The sequence below is a fragment of the Trichosurus vulpecula genome, chromosome 8 (assembly GCF_011100635.1).
Source record: "Trichosurus vulpecula isolate mTriVul1 chromosome 8, mTriVul1.pri, whole genome shotgun sequence".
In the NCBI taxonomy this organism is placed as follows: Eukaryota; Metazoa; Chordata; class Mammalia; order Diprotodontia; family Phalangeridae; genus Trichosurus; species Trichosurus vulpecula.
In genome coordinates, this window is record NC_050580.1 from 170,768,882 (window position 1) to 170,790,885 (window position 22,004).

Genomic DNA, 22,004 nt, shown 5'->3' on the forward strand with positions numbered 1-22,004 from the left:
GCTATTGTAAAATGACTGGATTTAAAAATTAGTCATTCATAGGTTGATGTCAACTTGGAGAGAAATTTTAAATAGAATTTCCCAGGGATTTGCCCTTGGTCCTGCGCTGTTTAACATTTCCAATGATATAGTAGATATAGATAGTTTGTAAAATTTCCAGGTGACACAGCCAGAAGGGATAGCTAATACATTGAATTTCAGAATAAGGCTTTAAAAAGATCTTGATGGGCTTGAACAATTGACAGTAAAGGTTAATGTAAAACCATGGAGCTGGAAGGAACCATAGTGGTCAGATAATTTAAACCACTCATTTTACAGTTAAGGGAACTGAGGTCCAAAAAGGTTGCTTAAACTTGGCTTCAGAGATCAGTTTTGCTATAGGTTGAGACATAGTTCATTTGAGAGAGATCTGAAGACTTCGCTGTAGTACACATTCATAATGAGTGAACTGTGCTACCTAACTGTCAGAAAAGCTAATGCAGTAATACCCAGAGTGAGAGGAGTGGTAGTCACATTGTACTCTTTTCTGATCAGACAACGTCTGGAGTATTATGTTCAGTTTTGGATGCTATTTTAAAATTGAAGTGAGTTTAGAAAATGGTGATCAAGATGTGAGTAGCCTTGAGACCCTGCCATATATGAAGGTGAATTAAGGGAATTGGGAATATGATAATGTTAAGGTTTGAAAAGCAGCAGGTTAGGGGAGGCATGATATCACTGTTCAAATATTTGAAGAGCAGTCATGTTAAAAAGGAATTAGAATCATTCCTGCTTGGCCCTAGAGGTCAAGATCTAGGACCAAGGGGTAGATTTGCAAATGGGCAGGTGAAGAGTTAATATAAGGAGGCCCTTGCTGTCAAGTAAAATGTTTGTAAAGTATAATGGGTTGGCTTTGGTAGGAGGGGGTTCCTTTTTATTAGAGTTCTTTAAGGAGAGTTTGGATCACCTTGTTGGGAATGCTGAGGGAATTCTTGTTGAGTTTTGGGTAGGCCTCTGAAGTAGCTTCCATATCTGACATTCTGTCAAAGTTTGGATTTGATGTTTCATTCTTGTTACAATTTTAGTGTTAGTGAGGCTTTTTTTTTTGTCTAAGCAAAATAACCTTAAATTTTAATCAGTTCATTCTGTTATTTATTTTGTATTGCAATAAATCTATTTATGTACTCATTTTTGGGTAGAGAAAGTAATTGACTTTGAAAGGTGAGAAAAATGTGTGTTTATACACTATGTGCATTGTTACATTTTGAGTCGTGGTGCTACAGTTGGTAGAAGGCACATACATACATACACATTTTAGAGCCGTTTCAAGCCTTTCTACTTTCTACCACCACTGATTTCTTAGAATCTTAATGACTCAGATCTGACCAGACATGAAATGCAGGAGCATATGCAATAGCTGTAAAGCTTTCTTCTTACATGAAAACTACTGGTCCCTTTTGAGGATAAGGGGTGGGGAATCAATCAGATTGGTAATTTGACAGACTATCCCTGCCCCATTGCCAATGCTCCCACTCCTCCATTCAGTAGAGAGCTCTCTACAGCTCTACTGCCATATTACCTCTTTCATTCCCTCTGTCATGGAAGTATTTTTGTATGTGATAGATATTTCATTTTTCTTACCTTTTCCCTGGCAAGTAAAATATATGTGATTGAGATAGAAGATAAATGTTATTAATAGAATAAAACCTTCAGTACTTACTTCTTAGTACTGTAGTTTAGCTCACACCTACATTATAAGTGAAATAAGCTTTTTATGGATTGCCCTGGAGACCTAAGTATCTTTCACAGCTAATAAATACTTTTCAAATTGTAGGCAGCCACTTTAATAAAATGAGGTCATGAAATATAATTCAGTCATAAGTGGGAGGCTGTTTACACATAGATTTCATTAGTTTTTACTCTATGTAAGCAGACATTCAATAAGATACGGAATACTGTATCTTTTGTGTATTAAAATTCAAACATGCACTTTTAGTTTGTTCAAATTAACTTTATTAACAGGTATAAATTTGCTGTTTACAATTATAGAATTCTGATTTTTTATGTCAGATGGATTTACTGCAGGAATTCTATGAAACAACACTGGAAGCTCTGAAAGACGCTAAGAATGATAGGCTGTGGTTTAAGACAAACACAAAGGTAATATTTAAAGTTAATTGTTTTGGCATTGTATATCATAAATCTGCAAACCTCATTTCAGAATTTACAAATTAAATGGTTTTAAAGACTTTGCTTTCTTACAGCTTGGAAAATTGTATCTAGAACGAGAAGAATATGGAAAGCTTCAAAAAATTTTGCGCCAGTTGCATCAGTCATGCCAGGTAGCATCCATCATTTTCTCCTTCCATATATACAAATATGTATTTATAAAAATGTTAATAAGTACAAGAGATAACTGCATTTCCCAGAACAAAAACAATATAAATTTTTAAAAATAAATGTTCCCACCTTGGAAACAAAGAGAAGATCAGATCTATGCCATAGTTTCTTATAGGTCACCAAAAACAGTGTACTTAATAGTTGTTATAAATTGTTAGTTTTAATTGTCTACATAATATTAATGCTTATTTAATCTCGTATAAATGTAACCTCAAATGAAACTACTTAGAGATGAGTATTTGGAATTCGCTTCTGTAAGATTGTATAAGGCAGAAGTCATATACATCTCCATTATATCCTAGTAGTCCCATCTTAATCCACAATAACCATAGACTTGAATTTAAGAACCTTCTAATTAAAAGGAGAATTTGTCTCATTATTTTGTAATGTGACAGTAAATTAGCACATAGTTAAAATAGCCAAATCTCAAGAAGTGAAGAGATAAGTTCTGAGGACTGATGATAAAACATGCCAGATGTAGGTATTGTATAGATTTTATTTTGCTTGACTGTACCAATTTGTTACGGAGGGTTTTATTTCAGACCAAGGGAAGGGGAGTCAGAGGCAAATAACAATGGTATTAAGAAATACCAATAAAATCTATTTTTAAAAAACAAATAATTTGTAAATTAAAAGCATAAGTTGTACACAGCCTGGGGTTTTTTTTTCCTTTAATTTGTTAAGCCAGAATACAATTTCCATTTGAGAGTAGAATCTGTTTCAGAACTCAAAAATTTTTCTCCATCTGTCCCTCTTAGTTGTCAAGTGTTTGTTAGGTTAGAGTTCTTATCAAAGGTAACTTATTACACACTTCAGAAGCTTTTCTAGGGACTTATAGTGTTCTCCTATTTTAGTAATATCTGCATTATCTTCTTTGAAAAGAAGAGGAAAAACTTATTAGGAGAGAAAAAGAATGGGTAGCTCTTCTCTCTTAAAAGTAAAGGCAGTTAGACAACATGGTAAGCCCACCATCTACCATTTTTTCACTAATTTTCATAATGTTACAAAATTATTTAATTGATTACTAGGCTATTCAGTGCTTTTTTATGGTAAATTTTAGTCTGGCTTTCATCAGAAAGGGTATTTATTCCAATGTCAGAGTGAAATGGAAATAGTAGAGAAGCCACCATAGACTTGGAGAGCTCTTCAGAGTAGAGGAGAGCATGTAGATCTGCTTACAGGAAATGTCTTATTAAATACTTATAGGGAAGGAAAGCTACAAAATAAAGTTTTGTAAAGGCACCTCTGTTGAAATTTTGGCATTTATTTCAAGACATGAAAACAAGAACAAGTCTTTTGTGCATTGTAAATACCATTCTACTATTTGGTATTGTTTTGTGATTATGTTTTGGAAGCAATTGGGTCATAACCTGGATGTGCACTTATCTTTTGCACTTTATTTATTAGACTCTTATGGTGGTTCAGCTGACAGGTTTAGGCCGGATCTTTTAAAACAATCCTTTAGATAGAGGCTAAAAATCTTAAAGTATATCAAAGCATTCCCTGGAAAAAATTACTAACCTATGCTAATAATAAACATTGAATATCTGACTCTTAATCAGATGATTCTTTTTATTGATATGCTTCATGTACATTATTTTGAATATAGCTTCAAGATACAAATGCACAACCTAAATATTCTTTCCCTACATATAGATCTTGATATTGGCAAAAGAACTTCTTTGCAATTTTAGTAGAGAAGTCTCTTCTTGGCAGGTGACTAGAAGCTGACAATTGCACAGATTGCCTTCTTTACACATGACCAGTGGCAGTAAAGAGGATGGAATAGTATGTTTTCTGAATTGTCACATTCTCAATTGGAATTTGCAGTGTATTTCTTGCAAATACAATGTTATAAATGGAGGATTATGTTCCATGCCTAGTTTATAAATTCTCATTTAATCCGTAGATAGTAATGTACTGTATTGTGGCCGAATTATGGGATAAAAGAGGCTTTTATGGTCTAGCCTGGGAAGCTAAATTCACCTAAAACAGGCTCTGAAGGGAAATAAGTTCTGAGTTTCAAATGAGAGATTTAAAAATAAACATTTGATACATAACTATTTTCAAGTTGGAGCTATACATGTATGGTTTTTTAAATTAAATTTGTCATGCTAAAAATATTCTCTTTTCTAGACGGATGATGGAGAAGATGACCTTAAAAAGGGTACACAATTATTGGAAATTTATGCATTAGAAATTCAAATGTATACAGCACAGAAAAATAACAAAAAACTTAAAGCATTGTATGAACAGTCACTGCACATCAAATCAGCCATCCCCCATCCACTGATCATGGGCGTCATTAGAGGTAAGTAGGAAAGAGTTTTTTGAAGGAAACAGAACTATCAAAATATTTAACATAACATATAGGCAGCTAGCTGTCTGTCCTATTAGACAGAGCTCCAAGCCTGGAGTTTGGAGAGACCAAAGTTCAAATCCAGCCTCAGACATTTCCTCTTTTGCCTCAGTTTCCTTATTTGTAAAATGAGGGCAGTAGTAGCCCTTGTCTCCCAGGGTTCTTGTGGTTATCAAATGCTTTGAACATAGTAAGTGCTATAAAATGTAATTATTATATATAACTGGAAAGCTATTTTACTGACAGTAAATATATTCTGTCAGTGTCTTGTATATATAGAGAAGGAAATGGCAAACGATTCCATTATCTTTGATAAGAAAACCCCAAACGGGGTCACAAAGAATCAGACACGACTGAAATGGCCAAACAAAAACATACTGTATATGCATTGTAAAGTTTATGGTCAGTAAAATGGTTGGTTTCGAAATGAATTTTAAATTATATTTTTTTATCCTATAACCTTCACACCAATTCACTTTTACCACAAACTGAATATATGAGAAATTGAAAATTCAAAGAAAACCCCTTTATACTTAAGCTGTGGGTGACTGGGCAAAGATGGCAAGTTGATGGTTTCCTCTTGTCAATTGCCCAAGAAAAAGATCTGTTTTATTTTTTAAAAAAAATCAACAGACTGAGAACACTATTTAACATATTGAATTAAATGACCTACAGTGTGCCACTGAAATATGTTCCATGTGAATGTGAAATAGTATTCACTCTTGTGAGTATATACTCAGCACAGTCTTCTTCTATCCTTCACAGAATGTGGCGGTAAAATGCACTTAAGAGAAGGTGAATTTGAGAAGGCTCACACTGATTTTTTTGAAGCATTCAAGAATTATGATGAATCAGGGAGTCCCAGACGAACTACTTGCTTAAAATATTTGGTCTTAGCAAACATGCTAATGAAATCGGGAATAAATCCATTTGACTCTCAGGAGGTGCGTTTATACTGTACTGTTTGTTGTACTTTGCCATGTTCTTATTTCTAAGTGTCTCTTAGGAAAATAAATTACTGTCACTTTCTTTATATCTCTATGTATATATAGTTAATATGTACTTTTATTATATTTAGGCAAAGCCGTATAAAAATGACCCAGAGATTCTAGCGATGACGAATTTAGTAAGGTAAGATTTTGTCTCTGAATTGAAGAAATTTACTTAAAATAGCAAGTTAAGAATTTAAATAGAGCACTTTTAAAAATAGGATCTTGACACTAAAATTTTTGTCTTTTGTGGTAATCACAATTTTACAGTTTATTGTTTAATCTTAAATATGCCAAAATAGCAGTATTAAAATATTTGAGCCTCTTTTTCCCCTTAGAAATCAGTAATTATGATAAAGTTCTATCTGCACTCACTGTGTCTTAGTTATGATATTCTCTGAAATAAATATCTGCTTTGTTAGCCTTAACATATATATTACTTGTTGTTGAGTGATGAAGTTGCCTATATTTTCAAGTTATTGTTGCAAAGTCCATTGTCACGTCCTTTCCTCATCTAGAGATGTTAACTTATTCCCAAATCTGACCATGAACTGGTTCAAAATGACATATTTAAATTAAAAAGTTAGATGTCTTAAACACCCCATATTTTTGCTAGTATGTCCCCCTAATACATTTTGTATTGAAGAAAGAAATTTCTTTTCCACTTTATTCGTTCCTTTTCTTATCTTTGACACGGTGCTCTAAGCTGCCCCTCCACAGAATTAAAAGCATAGTGGAATGTAATTTATCCTTAAACAAGGTTGATAAAGTTTTAAATTAAAAGACCATCTAGCTATCCATATGGAGAGGAGAGTCAGCATACCTCCTACTCAGCTATTTCTTTCCTTCTTCCTCTTGAAATTCAGTTTCCCTCCCACTTTACCTAGATTGAGTTCATCAAATTGAGCTTAATTAGAAATTGAGCAGGGTTGCTCTTAGGGGCATTTGCTTATGACTCCAGTATATTTGTTACCCTATGACAAGATGAATAGTTGTGAATAGTTAGCCAGGGGCTATAGGAGCTGCTTAATCTTTTTTCCAAAAGTACTTATTAAAGCTCTGCATTGAAAACTTGATGTTCTCATTTCTTTATGCAGTCATTTCTCTTTTTCTGTCATAAACATATATGTGTGTGCACTGACATGCTCACTATTGTAATTTCATGCTTTTTAGCTTTTTCTTTTTTTTTTTTCAAATGGCCTTTTCCAGCATGGTGACTAGTAGGAAAGAGAACTATTATAAGATTTAGAATAATTTTACCCTTGATTGTTATTCAAATTTAATTGCCTTTATTTGTAATTCAGTGAGGTTAAGAAGCTCAGAAATTACTGAAGGTGGTTACCTTGACTATAGCAATTCAAAACGAAACAATTTGGGAAAAGACAAGACCAAGTGAGAAAGAAAAAGGAAAGCTTCATCTAGATGAAAGTGACAAAAGATTCACTAGGCAGAAGGTGGCCCAAAGATTGACAAAGAATTCCTCCCTTCCCTTCATTTTCTAATTTCTTTCCTCCCCTACCCACAGTCTCCTAAGTTTAGGTACAGATGCCATGAAGATAGGGATGATGATGCCTTTGGTAAGAAGAATGAATGTTGCTGTATTAGCAAGGCACTAAACATAACATTGACAGTAATTGTGAATATGCTTATATAGTTCTGTATCACAAAATATTGTTTCATTCTCTCCTGACTCTCTTCCTCTGTCACCATGGCAACCAGAGGGGCAGCTAGACTTGACCTGGGCTGAACTCAAATGCCCTTTTGACCTTCTTGGCTTCTTCTTTCTTGTAGCCAAATCAACAGCAAAGTCAGTCGATTCCTGAACAATAATCTGTTCTTCTGCCACCTGAGATTCCCCATCTTGCTGTGATATAGAAATATTTTCATTCAAGCTAGACAATTCTCTAATCGTCTGAGTTCTCTCTCTTTACAGTCTGTCCCTGCTTTCATATATAATACGATACGCTGTGAGTAAAATCCAGCCTCTCCAAGAGAGTGCTGTTGGCAATTCTCTCCCTGCCTTAACTTTAATTTCTTGCAAACATCTTTCCAAATCTCTAGGTTCTCCCCTCTGTAGCTTCTGTTCCAGTCTTCACAGATCCCTGTTCCTTTCGCCCATTCCTTTGCTAGGGAGGAATAAGGTACATCATCCCATCCTGGAATAACCATTTCTTCCTCTAAAGCCCTTCTACCTCCAAATAGAGATCTTACACCTTGCAATCTCATCCTCCTAGTCGCCAAATGTATTAGCAAGGCAATAAACACAACATCGACAATAATTGTGAATATCCCTATGTAGTTCTGTATCACAAAATATGAGAGACTCTCCATATAGAAGGTAGAAGAAGTAAAACACTTATTCAGACACCAGAGGACCAGATCCCATGAACCACTAAGTCCAACCCAAGCAGCAACCAACTTCCAAAACCAGTAAGCCCACTTTATCATAACAGCAAGGAACTTAAAACACAATATCACCATGTGGAGCCTTGCCATCCCATTAGCCTTCTGTTTCCCGCCCTCCCCCCCCCCCCCCCCCCCCCCCCCCCCCCCCGCTGGGGCCTTCCCACAAATACAGCACAGCTAGCAGGCCTGCGTCTGTTCTCCCCCTCGGTTCTAACTGCTCTCTCAGCATTTCCTGTGGCACATTTTCCTTTTCCTCTCAGCAAGCTCCTCCCACCACATGTGACTTAGACTTCCTGTGACATAAGCAGGTCACATGGGCCTACTAATGGGTGGGAAAGATCTTCATATTTAAATTACCAATACAGTTGCCTATGGAGGCCAGTCAGTAGAGCTCCAAGGTTTTTAAGTAACTACATTAGAGATAAAGGGGAACTCTTTGGTTTTCCAAAGTCTGATATCCTAAATTGTCCATCACAATATACTAGTCAGGAACAGAAATAGGCAAAAGGAAAATGTCATGTGGAAAAATAATGATTATAGAATTGCTTTGAAGCCTTCCTATTATAAATCAATCAGTAATAGGAGAACCTGAGACAGTATGAAAAATCAAGAGGTAATAGATGATTTAGTGCATCTGTGATCTCATAGATATGAGGACTCCTTCCACCAATGTAGATCACAACCTCTCCATTTTTTATGATTTTTTTTCGGATCCCTCCACAGAGGCCTTCATAGAGAATATGCTCAACTTTTTTAGGTTTTTTTAATCTCTTCTGATTACCAGTGCATTAGTCAGGCTAGCCTTCCAGTTATTCCTTACTCTTTACTAAATAATCAGTCTACCTCCTTAGGAGTTTGAAAACAGATTTTGACAAAAGTCCATCTTATTTCAGAGAGCAGCTTAGGATCATTAAAAGCACTGGGAATTTTCCCCATATAGAATCTGTCCATCTCACTCTCGTTCTCCTGTTCATACTGTGCCAGGGTCATTGTCCTTCTGCAGTGTCTGTGCAAAAGATACATACATACATACATACATACATACATACATACATACATACATACATATATATTATTGCAGTTTTTCAGTCCTATCAGTCATGTCCAACTCTTCATAATCCCATCTTGGGTTTTCTTGGCAAAGAGCCTGGAGTGGTTTGCCATTCCTTCTCCGGCTCATTTTACACATGAGAAAACTGAGGCAAACAGGGTTAAATGACTTGCCCAGGGTCACACAGCTAGTAAGTGTCTAAGGCCAGATTTGAACTTAAGGAGTCATCCAGACTCCAGGCCCGGCACTGCACCACTAGCTGCCTACATACATACCTACCTACCAATGAACTGGTTCAGTGAGGTTGCTATAATCTCAACAACAGACACTCTTGTTTTTTTTCTGTTTGGGTGGTTGTGGATTTAATCTGGCATTCTTTTTAGAAATCTGGGACTTGGTGTAGTGAGAACACCATCTGCAGTAAAGAACATTTGAGGGATTTTGCCATACATATGGAATTTCTTCTCCATTTGGACTATGTGCTTAATATTGTTAGATGCCTTCCATTATAGAAGCAAGCATCTTTTGCAAGTGTACATCTTAATATTTTATGTTTGGCTTGATATTGATGATCAGCACATTATTGAAAAAAAAAAGTTGTCTCAGCTATTTTAGCTCTCAAAAAGTCTCGTGTGATGTTAATTTATGCATGAGGCATCTTGAGAAAGGAGTCTTTAAGGCCACATTTCGCAGTACTAAAACACATTTTTATAATCATAAGCATAATAGGATCTTATATTCACTGTACTTTTCAGTAAATTGTATGATTATGCAGACATGGTCTGCGTGTTCCCTTCTCATTTTCATCAAGAATACTCTCATATGTGAAAATCCTCATAAAGATTTTTATAGAGATGAAAAAGCAGGTAAATGGGTCAGTAGTTTTTCATGTCCTCTTGATTGCTAATTTTCAGTAGTAAGATAATCTGTGATAGTTTGTTATTGTCCCCTCTTTCAGATATTTTATAAATCAGCCCCTTGACCCGTTCCAAATTGTCTCCAGTACTGATTTCCTCTCTGTATGTTTGGCCTGATTTAGCTACTTTCCTTAATGCCATTTCCAATTTACCACAAAACATTCAAAGAATAGTATTAAAGTGATGGGGTTTTGTGTCTGGGGTTATTGAAATTCCCCATATACACTATTCTCTCCCTTCTAAGGTTGCACCCATTGTCCATATGCAGTACATATCCATGGTAGAGATAAGTACTGGCTCTTGTCCTGAAGTACCTGGATATTTAAACTTCTGAGTAGTCTATAAGCCTTTGTTTTCTTTTATTTCTTAATATTCAGCCATATTTTATAATTTTTTTTTTTTACCATTCACCCCTAGTTCCCACCTGCATATTAAAATCATTCAAGAAACATTTTTAAGGCATTTAACCTGTGCTAGATGCTGGGGATCTGGACACAAAAAAATGAAATAGTCCCTATTCTCAAGGAGCTTAAATTCTAATGAGGAAAACAGGAAATACTTGTATTTACTTATACAAATTATACAAAATGGTTAAAGACAAGGCAGTTTAGACAGGAGGACACTAGCAGTTGGGAAGATCAGAAAAGGCTTCATGTAGAAGGTGGTTCTTGAGTGGCATCTTTAAGGAGTAGAAGTATTCAGTGAGGTAGAGGAACTTGGAATGTATTCCATGTATGGAGGGCAACCAGTGCAAAGGAATTGAGACAGGAGATGATGGGAGTTTTTGTTAAGAAGAGAGAGATGGCTCATTTGGCTGAATCATAGAGGACAGGATTGGAGTAGTATACAAGTTGGGGCCACATTATGAAGGACTTTAAATGCTAAACATGGGAGTTTGTGTATTATCCTAGAGGCAATAGGAGGCCGCTAGAGTTGATTGAGAGAAGTGACATGGACAGACCTACACTTAAGAAAAATCACTTGGGATGACCTGAAGTAGAGAAATATTTGAAGCAGGGAGATAATTAAGGGGCTATTACACTAATTGAAGAGAGGTGATGAGGGCCTGAACTCAAGTGGGTTGCCTTTGTGACTAGAGAGAAGGGTTTGTCTACAAAAGATGTAATGGAGGCAGAAATAATAATATTTGGCGACTGATTGAATTTGTGGAGAGTCACTCCGTCTTATATTTGCAAGAACTGAATTTCAGAGAGGTTAAGTAATTGCCCATAATGACAGTTAGCATTGAAGCTGAGATTTTAACCTATTTTTCTAGTTCTAGCATTCAGTGCTGTTTCTATGGCACCACATTGCTCTATTGAGACTCGAAAGTGTTAAATGACTTTGCCCATTATTAAGTGTCAGATGAAAGTTCTGAATCCATGAGTCTCCTGACCTCCAAGCTTTAACACTCTTTCCATCACATAGTGCTGTCTGCATTCACCACTGAATTTGTGGAGTCTAGTGACATATTCATGAAATGGCACATAAACAGACCTTCCACATGAGATAATTGATCTAAACAAATAGTTCTCAAAAGAAAAACTGCAAAGTATTCACAAATACATGAAAAAGGGCTCCAAATCGCTAATAAGAGAAATGCATATCAAAAGAAACCCAAGGTTTCACCTCACAACCTATAAATTAGCAAAAATGACAACAGTTGGTGTTGGAAAGGTTATGTTAAGAGAGGCATTTTGTTGGTGGAGTTGTGAAATGGTACAACCATTTTAGAAAGTGGTTTGGAATTATGCAAATAAAGTGACTAAAATGTCCATACCCTTGAACCAGAGATATGTTCCTGAGCTTTTACCCCCAAGAAAGCCATTAATAAGAAAAAAGTCCTCATATACTCCAAAATATTTTTATCAGCATTTTTTGTGATAGTTAAGAATTGGAAACAAAGTATATGCCCATCACTTGGAGAATGGCTAAATAAATTGTAGTACATGCATGTAATACTACTATGCTGTAAGAAATGACGTATGTGATGAATACAGAGAAGCATGAAAAGATCTATATGAACTGATGAAGAGTGAGTTAAGCACTCAAGAAAACAGTATACACAACAACTACAACAGTGTTGTTGGTTTAATTTTTTTTAAACCACTTATAGATTGAATACGAATCAATGTCATGTAACCCGAGCAAGTAAAAGCTAAGGGGTTATAAGCTGTCAATGAGAGTCCACTGGATTTAAAAAGGCAAATGTCTGCCTCCTAGTTGAATGTTCTTTTGACCCTACCGCACTACCATATGAGAGGGCTTATCTATGTTCAGTCCAGACTTCTTGAGAAAACTTCAGTGAGGGCTTTTTCTATTTTAAAACCTACTTTGGCTAAGCAGATGGATTTAATGATAGACTTTGATCACATTTTTAAATGTTTTGAGTAAAAGCTTTACAGCTTTCCTTGTATTTGGTTGTAATGAACCTACAGAGCTACCAAATTTTTTAATGATAACTTGTAACATTCATTACAGAAGCCCATATGATTTTGTATAAGACTAAAAAAACCAGTAGGAAAACATTTTCTCATTAAAATGTATATTTGTTTTTACTGCTCCTTAATTATCCTGTCCCATAATAGTAGTTTCAAATGATGCATTTTAGATAGGTAAGAAAGTAATGCTTCCTAATTTTATCTTCCTAGTCAGTTGGCAGCAGACTACAGGGAAAAAATTCCTGTTGAAGCACTTGAATCTGCTTTCCCTAAAATGAAGTTACATTGCGATCCAACAGATGGAAGTACAGCAGAGGTCGTGCAGAATGGCTGATGAATATGACATATGTATAAAGCAGACAGTGGTGCCATTTCCAGAAGGTTGGCTTCTTCCTTCTCAGCACCTTTAGCAAGATTTCACACAGTGCCTGCCAGAACTGGTATCAACATACACTTCAATAAATTGTGACTGTAAATACGCCTTTGGCTCTCTGCAGTAAGGGACTCCATCACTGCTCTCTGCTTTGTACGTGTGTCCCATTTGGCAGCAATCTTTTATGATTGCTACAATAATGTTCCATCTTTCAGATCTCAATGGAACTTCATGGTTAGGAGCAAGAGAATCAGATGTTTTACTTGAAAGGTTTTGGTAGCTGTTAATGGTTTCCTAAAAGATTGAAAACAAGACACTATACTTTATAACTTTCACAGAGGATGCATCCTTTTTTAAGGAGTTTTAACTCCTATATAATAATATATGTACATATTCTGAATTTCGGTGATTCTTAGTAAATGAAAGTACAATCATAATTAGAAACATCAAATTTAAGAATTGTGCTAAATACTAAGTCACAGTCAGCTCTTAATTATGACTAAATAAATTGAAACCTTCAAAGGTCATTTAAATAGTTTGCAGGTAACAAAAAGGAAAGAACATTAATTGTCCTTTCTACAAGTAGAATCAAATAGTTTAGGGGAAAAAACCTATTTTGCTTAGATAAGTTCTGGGAAGAGGAAAGGTGGGTGGAGAATGTGTTTAGCCCATAGAATGTCCAGTCCTTGTACATCATATTGTCCTACACTCTATTTTATAGATAATGAAACCCAGAGATATTAAGTCATTTGCCTATTGTTATACAGCTATTTATCTGGAAAGTAAGGATTCAACCTCAGCCCTCTAGGCTTCAGTTTCATTGTTATTTTTTTTCCATTATACTATGATTACTGGTTTTTTTCTCTTTATATGAGCTAGAGAATCCAGTAATATAGGTATTAGCACATTAGAGTTGTCAGGCAAGCTCTTTGGATTTTCTGTTTTTGTATATAGTTTATTTACATTTGACAAGGTTAGAATTCAGCCTTTCCCCCTCCTCCCCACCCTTTCTTTTAGTGCCTATCAGAATAATGACATCACTGAATTTGAGAAGATTCTGAAAACAAATCACAGCAACATCATGGACGATCCCTTCATAAGGGAGCACATTGAAGGTATGTTTCCTCTGAAAACTGATGAATTGGACCTGCATTTCTTTGGTAGTCTAGAATCATTATTTTGAAATCTCTCAGATATCGTATATGGTATAGTATGTTTCTTGAGAAGATATATAATATTTAGTTATTTTTCTTGTATTTGTTACCACATGAAATAGAGCATGATATCCCTTAACATTTAGGAACTTTAAGACATTATTAGCTGCTTTATCAGCCTAAGAATAATTATCTTCGTTGATTCATTGCTATCTTATTTCCTTTAAGATCTCTTTAGTATTACTCTTTTTTCTATTTTGATGCTTATATTTCTTACTGATTATTGCATTAAAGTTAATTTTTACAATGCACTTTTAAAAAGGAACTAAAACAACACAAATTGACCTAAGGTGTGCTTGGATAAATATGCTATAACTCATAAGACAAAAATACTATGGAGTTTCTGACCTATTATTGCACCATTGTCTCATTTTGCTAGTACATGGATATAGGGCTTTTTACCTCTATGGACATAACTTTAGGGTTTGCCCCTCAACGGGAGCAATTTTCCATGTAGCAGACTTCTCATTAAGGATGCCTATATATAGCTCAGGTCCACTAAGGAAGCCCAGAGCTGGTTCCATAGTGGATAGTTTTCTGCTTTTTTTCTTCTTCCCTTCTAACTTCTTCAGAGAGCATTTATCAAGTACTTATTGTGTACTCAGAACTGTATTAAGGACTGTGGGTAATACAAAAACAATAGAAAATAATCCCTTTCCTCAAGGAATTTACAGTCTGTTTTGATTTATTTAAAATTATATGTACAAATGACAATAGATAGAGGAAGTACATGAAAATTTGAGGTATGTGGAGAAAAAACTGGAAGGTGAACACAAGCAGCATGTATAAGCAGGAACTCCTTAAGGAATATAATTTTCCGCATCTGAGAAATGTGTATCTATGGACCAAAATATTTTTACAAAAACTTTTAACATATGCTTTTAGTTTTCAGACTAAAGAAATGTTTTTTAGAAGATATGTAAAAAAAGTAGTTCATTTTCGTGAAACAAAAGTATATATTGTTTTTATATAAAGATGCTTATAATCTGTCCTTTCCTATTGTAGTTAATGTCGATTTTGTCTTTTGTTTTTTTAACTTTTGTCTTTTCTTCCAGAGCTTTTGCGAAACATCAGAACACAAGTGCTTATAAAATTAATTAAGCCTTACACAAGAATACATATTCCTTTTATTTCTAAGGTACTTGTCACTAGTAGGATCTATCACTTATTAATAGTTTGCCATTTTGAATATAGCATACATGCCTTCACTTTGAAAGACTTATCTATATTCTTTTATCATCATAGTTATAACATCTTGTTATGAATTTATATCTACCTTAATTAAAGAATAAAATAATACTAAAATGTTTCCTTGGCATAAACTTATTAATATAGAAAAAATTTTAATATGCTAGAAAAAATGGGTTTCTTGACAAATGTATTATTGATGAATTATTAACTTCAAACACAGTAAACTATTGGGAATGAAAAGTAAAATATTTACAGTTTTATGAAGCTAAATTTTTTTGTCAGACTTGTATTAAAAAGTGTTTTAGAGGTCACAATGAAAAAACTTCTGCAGACATTTCTGTATGCAGTTATTTCTGTTAAGTTCTAGTAAATGAATTAAAACTCTATCATAATTTGCATGAAATCTAAAAGCAGTGAAATTAATCAATGGAAACATAATGAGTCTTCTGTCTTAGGAATTAAACATAGATGTAGCCGATGTGGAGAGCTTGCTGGTACAATGCATATTGGATAAGTAAGTACTTTTCATTTTTATAAGTGCAAAATATAAAATTTTCAATGATAAAGATAGTTGTGAAATGTTTTTTGTTCCTTAAAGAATTGCTATAAGGATGTGCTTTTCCTCTGATAAAAGCTATGGGATGTGTGTGTGTGTGTGTGTGTGTGTGTGTGTGTGTGTGTGTATTTGTGTTAGTAAAGACAGATTAGATTAGAGAAATTGCCTATAACAGGTAAATTTTTTTGACATTTGAACTCTGAAAAAATTGTCAATTGTTTCTTTGGGAAGATGTTTTTTTTATCAATATATAGCTTATTCTATAGCTTGAGAATGATTTGAGTCTTCTTCAAATTGTCAAGCATAAGACACTTGTGCATCACCATGGGGAGATTAGATTATAGCGTGCCCCCACTACCACCAAGCTATTACATTATTTTTCTGTGTTACATGACATTTAATCTTTATTAACAAATTATATCAAAGCATGTTGACGATCATGTCTGTCATACTACTTTTTTTCTTACATTTGGATTAACTTGAGAAAATGTGCCTACGTTCTGGTTTCTAGCTAAATTTTTTGTAAGATAGCATAGGAACCTAACACTGTTGAATATTGTCAGTTTATACAAACAATAGTTTTTTCTTTTGTGTTTTTTGGTAACTTGTTCTTTTTTTCTGAAACAACATTCCAGACATGCGTAGTGGGTGTTTTGTAGACAAATTGTCTTTTATTTATTTCTAGCACTATTCATGGCCGAATTGATCAAGTCAACCAGCTCCTTGAACTGGATCATCAGAAGAGGGGTGGTGCCCGATATACTGCACTAGATAAATGGACCAACCAGCTAAATTCTCTCAACCAAGCTGTAGTCAGTAAACTGGCTTAACAGAGAACAAGCTTTTACAAGACATACTTAAGGCAACAGTGCAGTGATGTAAACCTTAAAAGAACTGGGAATGGCAAAACTACTGTCGGTTGATGTGCCCTGAAAATTATTGGAGTTATGGCAGAAGTGCTTTTTTGATCAGCTGGTTTGTGTTTTGCTGCTGCATTTATCCCAAGAAAAACAGCTTTAATCTCCAGAAGAAAACCAAAATGCCATGGGATTTATGCTGTATTGACATCTTGCCCTAAACATACAACATCATAGTAATTTGTCATGGGCAACTAATGACCAGAGAGAAGATTTTTGTCATGATTTTAAATACACTGACACGTTACTGTTGGTTAAATTTAAACATGTTTTACCTGCAGAAATTCTCTCACAGAAATAACCTGCAATAACTTGAAATGCATACCCTTTTGAACACTTCCTTTTCTCATGTATAAATTAAAATGTTTGCTGCATTTTGCAAAATGTCAATTCTCCAAAAATGTGTCCGTATATTTCTGTACCTGCAGTGTAGTAAAGGTTTAGACGAAACCCCATAATGATAGTGGCATACTGTCACTTAGGTTTCAAGCAGCAAAATAAACAGTGCAGCTCAGAAATTGTACAGTTTGGTTCTTGATGTGTTTTTTATTATATTTGAGTTTTGTTTTGTTTGTTTTTGTATCTTAGAGATTTCAAATTATTTTATCTCCAATTAGTGATAAGCTATTTGGGGATAAATGAATTGATTTCCTACTTTTGAGGTTTGGTTTTTGTTGTTTTTTTTTTTTTTTGTCTTTGTTTTGCTTTTTACTTTTGAAGTAGCTTATTAACAATATAAAGAGAAACAAAAACTAGGTATTTAATAGTTACAAGTTGGGTAGCACCAACTTGGTAGAATAAAATTTGGAAAAGAAAATTACCAAAAATAGTGGGCAGGATGTTTCTTATTGTCTCTTGAATTTCAAAAATTGCTAAAAGGCTTTAAATTCTGTAGTAAATCCTATATATGGCAGTGGGGTAGAATATAAGCTATAACTATAAAAAGTGATTTTTTTTTTTAAATCACAACTATACCAGAACTTTATAATTGTCACCTTGGGAGGCTAGATACTTAATCTAGTGATGCTGCAGCTGTGTAAAATATTTTTGGTACCCCTCTCTTAAAACTGATTTTGGAACCAAATTGAGCCACAGACTAAAATCAGTCTAAATACTTTTGGATCCCACTTCATTTTTACCCCCAGATTGTATGCTGATCACCTGCCGAATTCACCAGACATTGTTCCCAATGGCTTTGGAGTATTGCCAGAAATTAAATCCATCCTCACTGAGCAAAGATTTTCTACTTTTGAGTCTTCAAAGAATGTGTCACAGATCATGGAAGCAATTTCCAAAGAGGATTTACAAACACATAGGGCAATGGCAGCATTGCTGGAATGAGAATATTGCCTCACAAGGTGACTACTTTAAAAGGGAAGAGTGCTCATTTGGACAGCCAGGGTCTGGCATGTTTGTTAAAAACCTTATTACTCTACACTTAGAACAGTCAGAACCAAGAGGAAATGTTAATATGGTTAATTTATTTTTTCTTTGAATATCTTCTCTTTCTGACATATAAACTACGAGTGGCAGGAAAACTCTTTTCAACTTTCAGAGTGAAAACAAAGTGTTGTTGGTGGACAAATCCTATTTTATAATCAGCGGTACCAGCATGGACTTAAACACAAGGCATGCTTATTCAGTTTTGTCAGCATTTTATGGAGATTTGTGGTATATATTTATACTCTAGCTCGATCATCTCTAGATTTAGGAAGGCAATAACCAATGTCTATCAAGTTAAAGCAGTGTGAATGAACAGTTGGAAGTTGGAAACTGTAGAACATTGGACGAAAACCAAAAATGAAAGTCATGTCTATGGTAGGGAATAAAAGAGTTGAAGATAATTTTATCATATTATGTGTATTTTCTCCTCTTTTACATAGCATATCCTTCCTTTACAGAATAATGTGTTATTTATAACAAGGGTGTTTTTTCAATATATAAAAAAGAAATGCACTTATCATTAGTATTTGGAAGACCCTTTATTGCCCAAATTATAATAACTGTCGTATGAAAGGCAAACAAGTGAAAGAATCTGCCCACAGTTAAGATAACCGTGGTAAACAAAAATTTCCCTGCCCTAGTTGATAGAATTGGATTTCAGAGTGATTTTTCTCAGGATCTCCAATGTTAGTCCAACAAATCTCCCAGTTCTCCTGTTCCAACTTTGTTTTGTTCAGTAGTACACCTTTTTGTGTAGGGTAGAAAATCATCAACAGACTCTTATATTTTTTTTTGTTTGTTTTTTTTTGGCAGGGCAGTTGGGGTTAAGCAACTTGCCCAAGGTCGCACAGCTCGTAAGTGTATCAAGTGTCTGAGGCTGGATTTGAACTCAAGTCCTCCTGACTCCAGGGCCAGTGCTTTATTCACTGTGCCACCTAGCTGCCCCAACAGACTCTTATTTAAAGGAAGGAACTATATTTTCACATCCCATATAATTCTCAAAGAACATCCCTATATAACTTTTATTCCATCCATGCCTTTGGTTGGAGAATTAGTCTAAATGTGTCTCTTCACTAAAATCTTTAATTTACGTGTAATTACTTCAATATCAGTGCACCTAATTCAGTGTTTACAAAGGTATACTTCTAAATTTAATAATTTATATTACATAGTTTAGTCTTGTATCTAGAATATACACTTAATATCTACTGACTGACACTTGGAACAGTATCTGGTTTTTTTCCTACTTAACATTTGAAGCTCTGTGTTTTATTTTTCAAATCTTGTAAGATTGAAATATGGATTAGAGATTGAATTTAAGTTGTATTTTGGCAGGCAAGTGTGCTAGATTGGCAAATTCATGATGCTGGTCTATTGTTAGATTTATCCATAGTTCTTATGAAAAACAGTTTTTGTCTTTAAATTATAGTGTAATATTTTCACCTAGTGTTTTTACACTGAAATTTAGTAGTTATCTTTTGCCCTGCTGCAAACTTAGGCTGATATTCATATATACAATATATGTGTATATGAATGGTTTCTCTCTGCTTCTGCCTCATCCCCTCAAAATGATTACAGTGGTGGTTAATGTAGATCTATATACACACAGAAGTATTTATGTGTACGTGGGTGTGGGTGTATGCACACATATATATCACTTGTTTATTTCAGTGTTTTCTTTTTGGCTCACACTATAATATTTGGTTTACATTTTTACAAAATAGAAAATTAATATGAATGTACTATAAATGGTCCTTTGGCACTTTAAAAAATTCTTAGAATGTTAGCAAATGTATTGATTTCATTATATGATGGTGTTCTAACTAATTAACTAGGTGATGGTGTATCTTTTCAAGACTCATGAAAATTTGATCTCACTTTGTGAGTATAATTTAAATGAAGCCTATTTTAAATGGGCCACCTGATTTACAGTACAGTAGCATTGCAGCGGGGAAAGAAGATAGACCTTTTCCAGACAAAAGACCCATTCATCTGGCAATATTGTTAGAAAATATAGTACCTATTTAACATCTCCATTAATTTAGTGATTTTTTTTAATAATTTTTTTGTCAGTATTTTGTATGATGTGGTAGTGAACACAGGTAAGTAAACTTTTTGGAAAAAAGTGTTTAATATATTAAGTGGGCATATTATCTGCTGAGTTTCCCTCAGTAAAGGTGCCTTGGAGAAGAAATACAGGAACTATTTTTGCCAGAATTGTTTTTAAAGCCCTTGCAGTTTGACCTAGTTTGAAATAATGTTTCATATTTCATAGGTGCAGGGAAGTAGATATTAAATTAATTGCAAAGTTATTTTTAACCTGTATAATTGAAATTATGCTTCTAAAAATGTTTACTTCAAGTGGGAGGGAATTGTTTTTCATTTAAATGTTGCTTTTATTTGAAAACACATTTGAAAGTTTGTGGTGGTGTTTTTTTTTTAAACCTCATTCGAGCATTGAAAGTAAAACCCTGTAATTGCTATTCTTGTTAACATTATTTAGATGCCTAAATAGAGCAAAGAATTCCATTCTTTTTTGTGATTATTTCCGTAATAATGTCTCAATTTTAGAACACTTTGTTTACTAACTCGTGGTAACATAATAGCCCTGTTCAGTATATATTATTATCCCAAGTTTACCAGTGAGGAAGCCGAGTCTCAGAACTGATGAGTGACCTGCCAACATCATACAGTTAGTAAATGAAAGAGCCAGGACTTGAACACGGGGTTTTCTGATTCTAGGCTCAATGCTTTCTCCGTTAAATCCTCCTGTTTCTGTTTACCATTGGAAAGAACAGAATTCTGAATTAAAGTCCATGCAGCTAATTTCTTTAAGAAAGGAATTAACTTTCAACCGTTCTGTTCCAGAGTGTTAGAGAACACTACCAGTAGTTAGAACAGGAGACTAGGTGTCATATCACACAGCTTGCTATTTTTTTTTTATTTGTGTGACCAAGAACAAAACATTTCCTCTAGTTTTGGGGCTTTAATTGCACCAGCATCTTTTTCAGGCAACTTCATGTATTGGTGACAAGATTCAGGTTCTACATTAAAAAAACCCCATGAAATTGCTCATAATGTAATATCAAGAGTTCTCCTAGAACCATTTTTTATATGTCTGTGTATTTTCTAAGTACAGTGTGCACATTGAAGGTTCTTAAGTTGTGGTTTAAAAGTATTTATTTTGAATCATCAAGTAGGAGTTGAGTGTTATGGTAATCATCTGAATCTTTTGGAATGGAGTATGAGAAAGTGCTGATTAAGTCAGAATTTTAATGCTATTAAGAGGATTTATGTTTTGTGAAGCTAAGCCCTACAAATAAAAACTAAATTCAACCTACTGTTGGTGATTCATGACATTTGCTCCCCCAACTGAAATGTAGCAATATTTTTTTCTTTTAAATCCTGGAAAGCTTTATTTTTAAAATTTTATATAATATCCCATAGGAAAAAATAGTATGTGATTTTATCCCCATGAATTGTTCTGGGGTTCTTTTGCTTGAGGAAGAGTTAAAGTTCTTTATTGTACTATCAAGGATGGGTACCACCTCCTTCCCAAACCAGCAAATGATTGCATTTAGTCTAATGAAGGTCTGCACAACCTGCGGCCTGAAGGCACACCAAAGAATTTCAGGTGGCCCATGAAAAATATACAGGAAAAAAACATCCTCAGGTTATACAGGCCTGGGTCTAATGCATTATCTTACAATGTTTGCCCCACAGTTGTACTGACAGACATGAAATTATAAATGATGGTCTGTTTTTCAG

At 34.5% G+C, this 22,004-nt stretch overlaps 1 protein-coding gene across 2 annotated transcripts in view; it reads left to right on the forward strand.

Moving 5' to 3' along the window:
• Window positions 1-18,647, forward strand: part of COPS2 (COP9 signalosome subunit 2) — a 58,852-nt gene extending 40,205 nt beyond the window's left edge. The window contains exons 5-13 of one of the 2 annotated variants that reach the window (XM_036734409.1): window positions 2,050-2,139; window positions 2,244-2,321; window positions 4,516-4,690; window positions 5,504-5,682; window positions 5,817-5,869; window positions 13,933-14,030; window positions 15,185-15,267; window positions 15,776-15,834; window positions 16,562-18,647. In XM_036734409.1, coding sequence (XP_036590304.1) covers window positions 2,050-2,139; window positions 2,244-2,321; window positions 4,516-4,690; window positions 5,504-5,682; window positions 5,817-5,869; window positions 13,933-14,030; window positions 15,185-15,267; window positions 15,776-15,834; window positions 16,562-16,706 — 960 coding nt within the window. In that variant the 3' untranslated portion in view covers window positions 16,707-18,647. Of the gene's footprint in view, window positions 1-2,028; window positions 2,140-2,243; window positions 2,322-4,515; window positions 4,691-5,503; window positions 5,683-5,816; window positions 5,870-13,932; window positions 14,031-15,184; window positions 15,268-15,775; window positions 15,835-16,561 lie in introns of both variants that reach the window. The other variant, XM_036734408.1, reaches the window with a different exon arrangement.
• The last annotated feature ends 3,357 nt before the right edge of the window (window positions 18,648-22,004 follow it).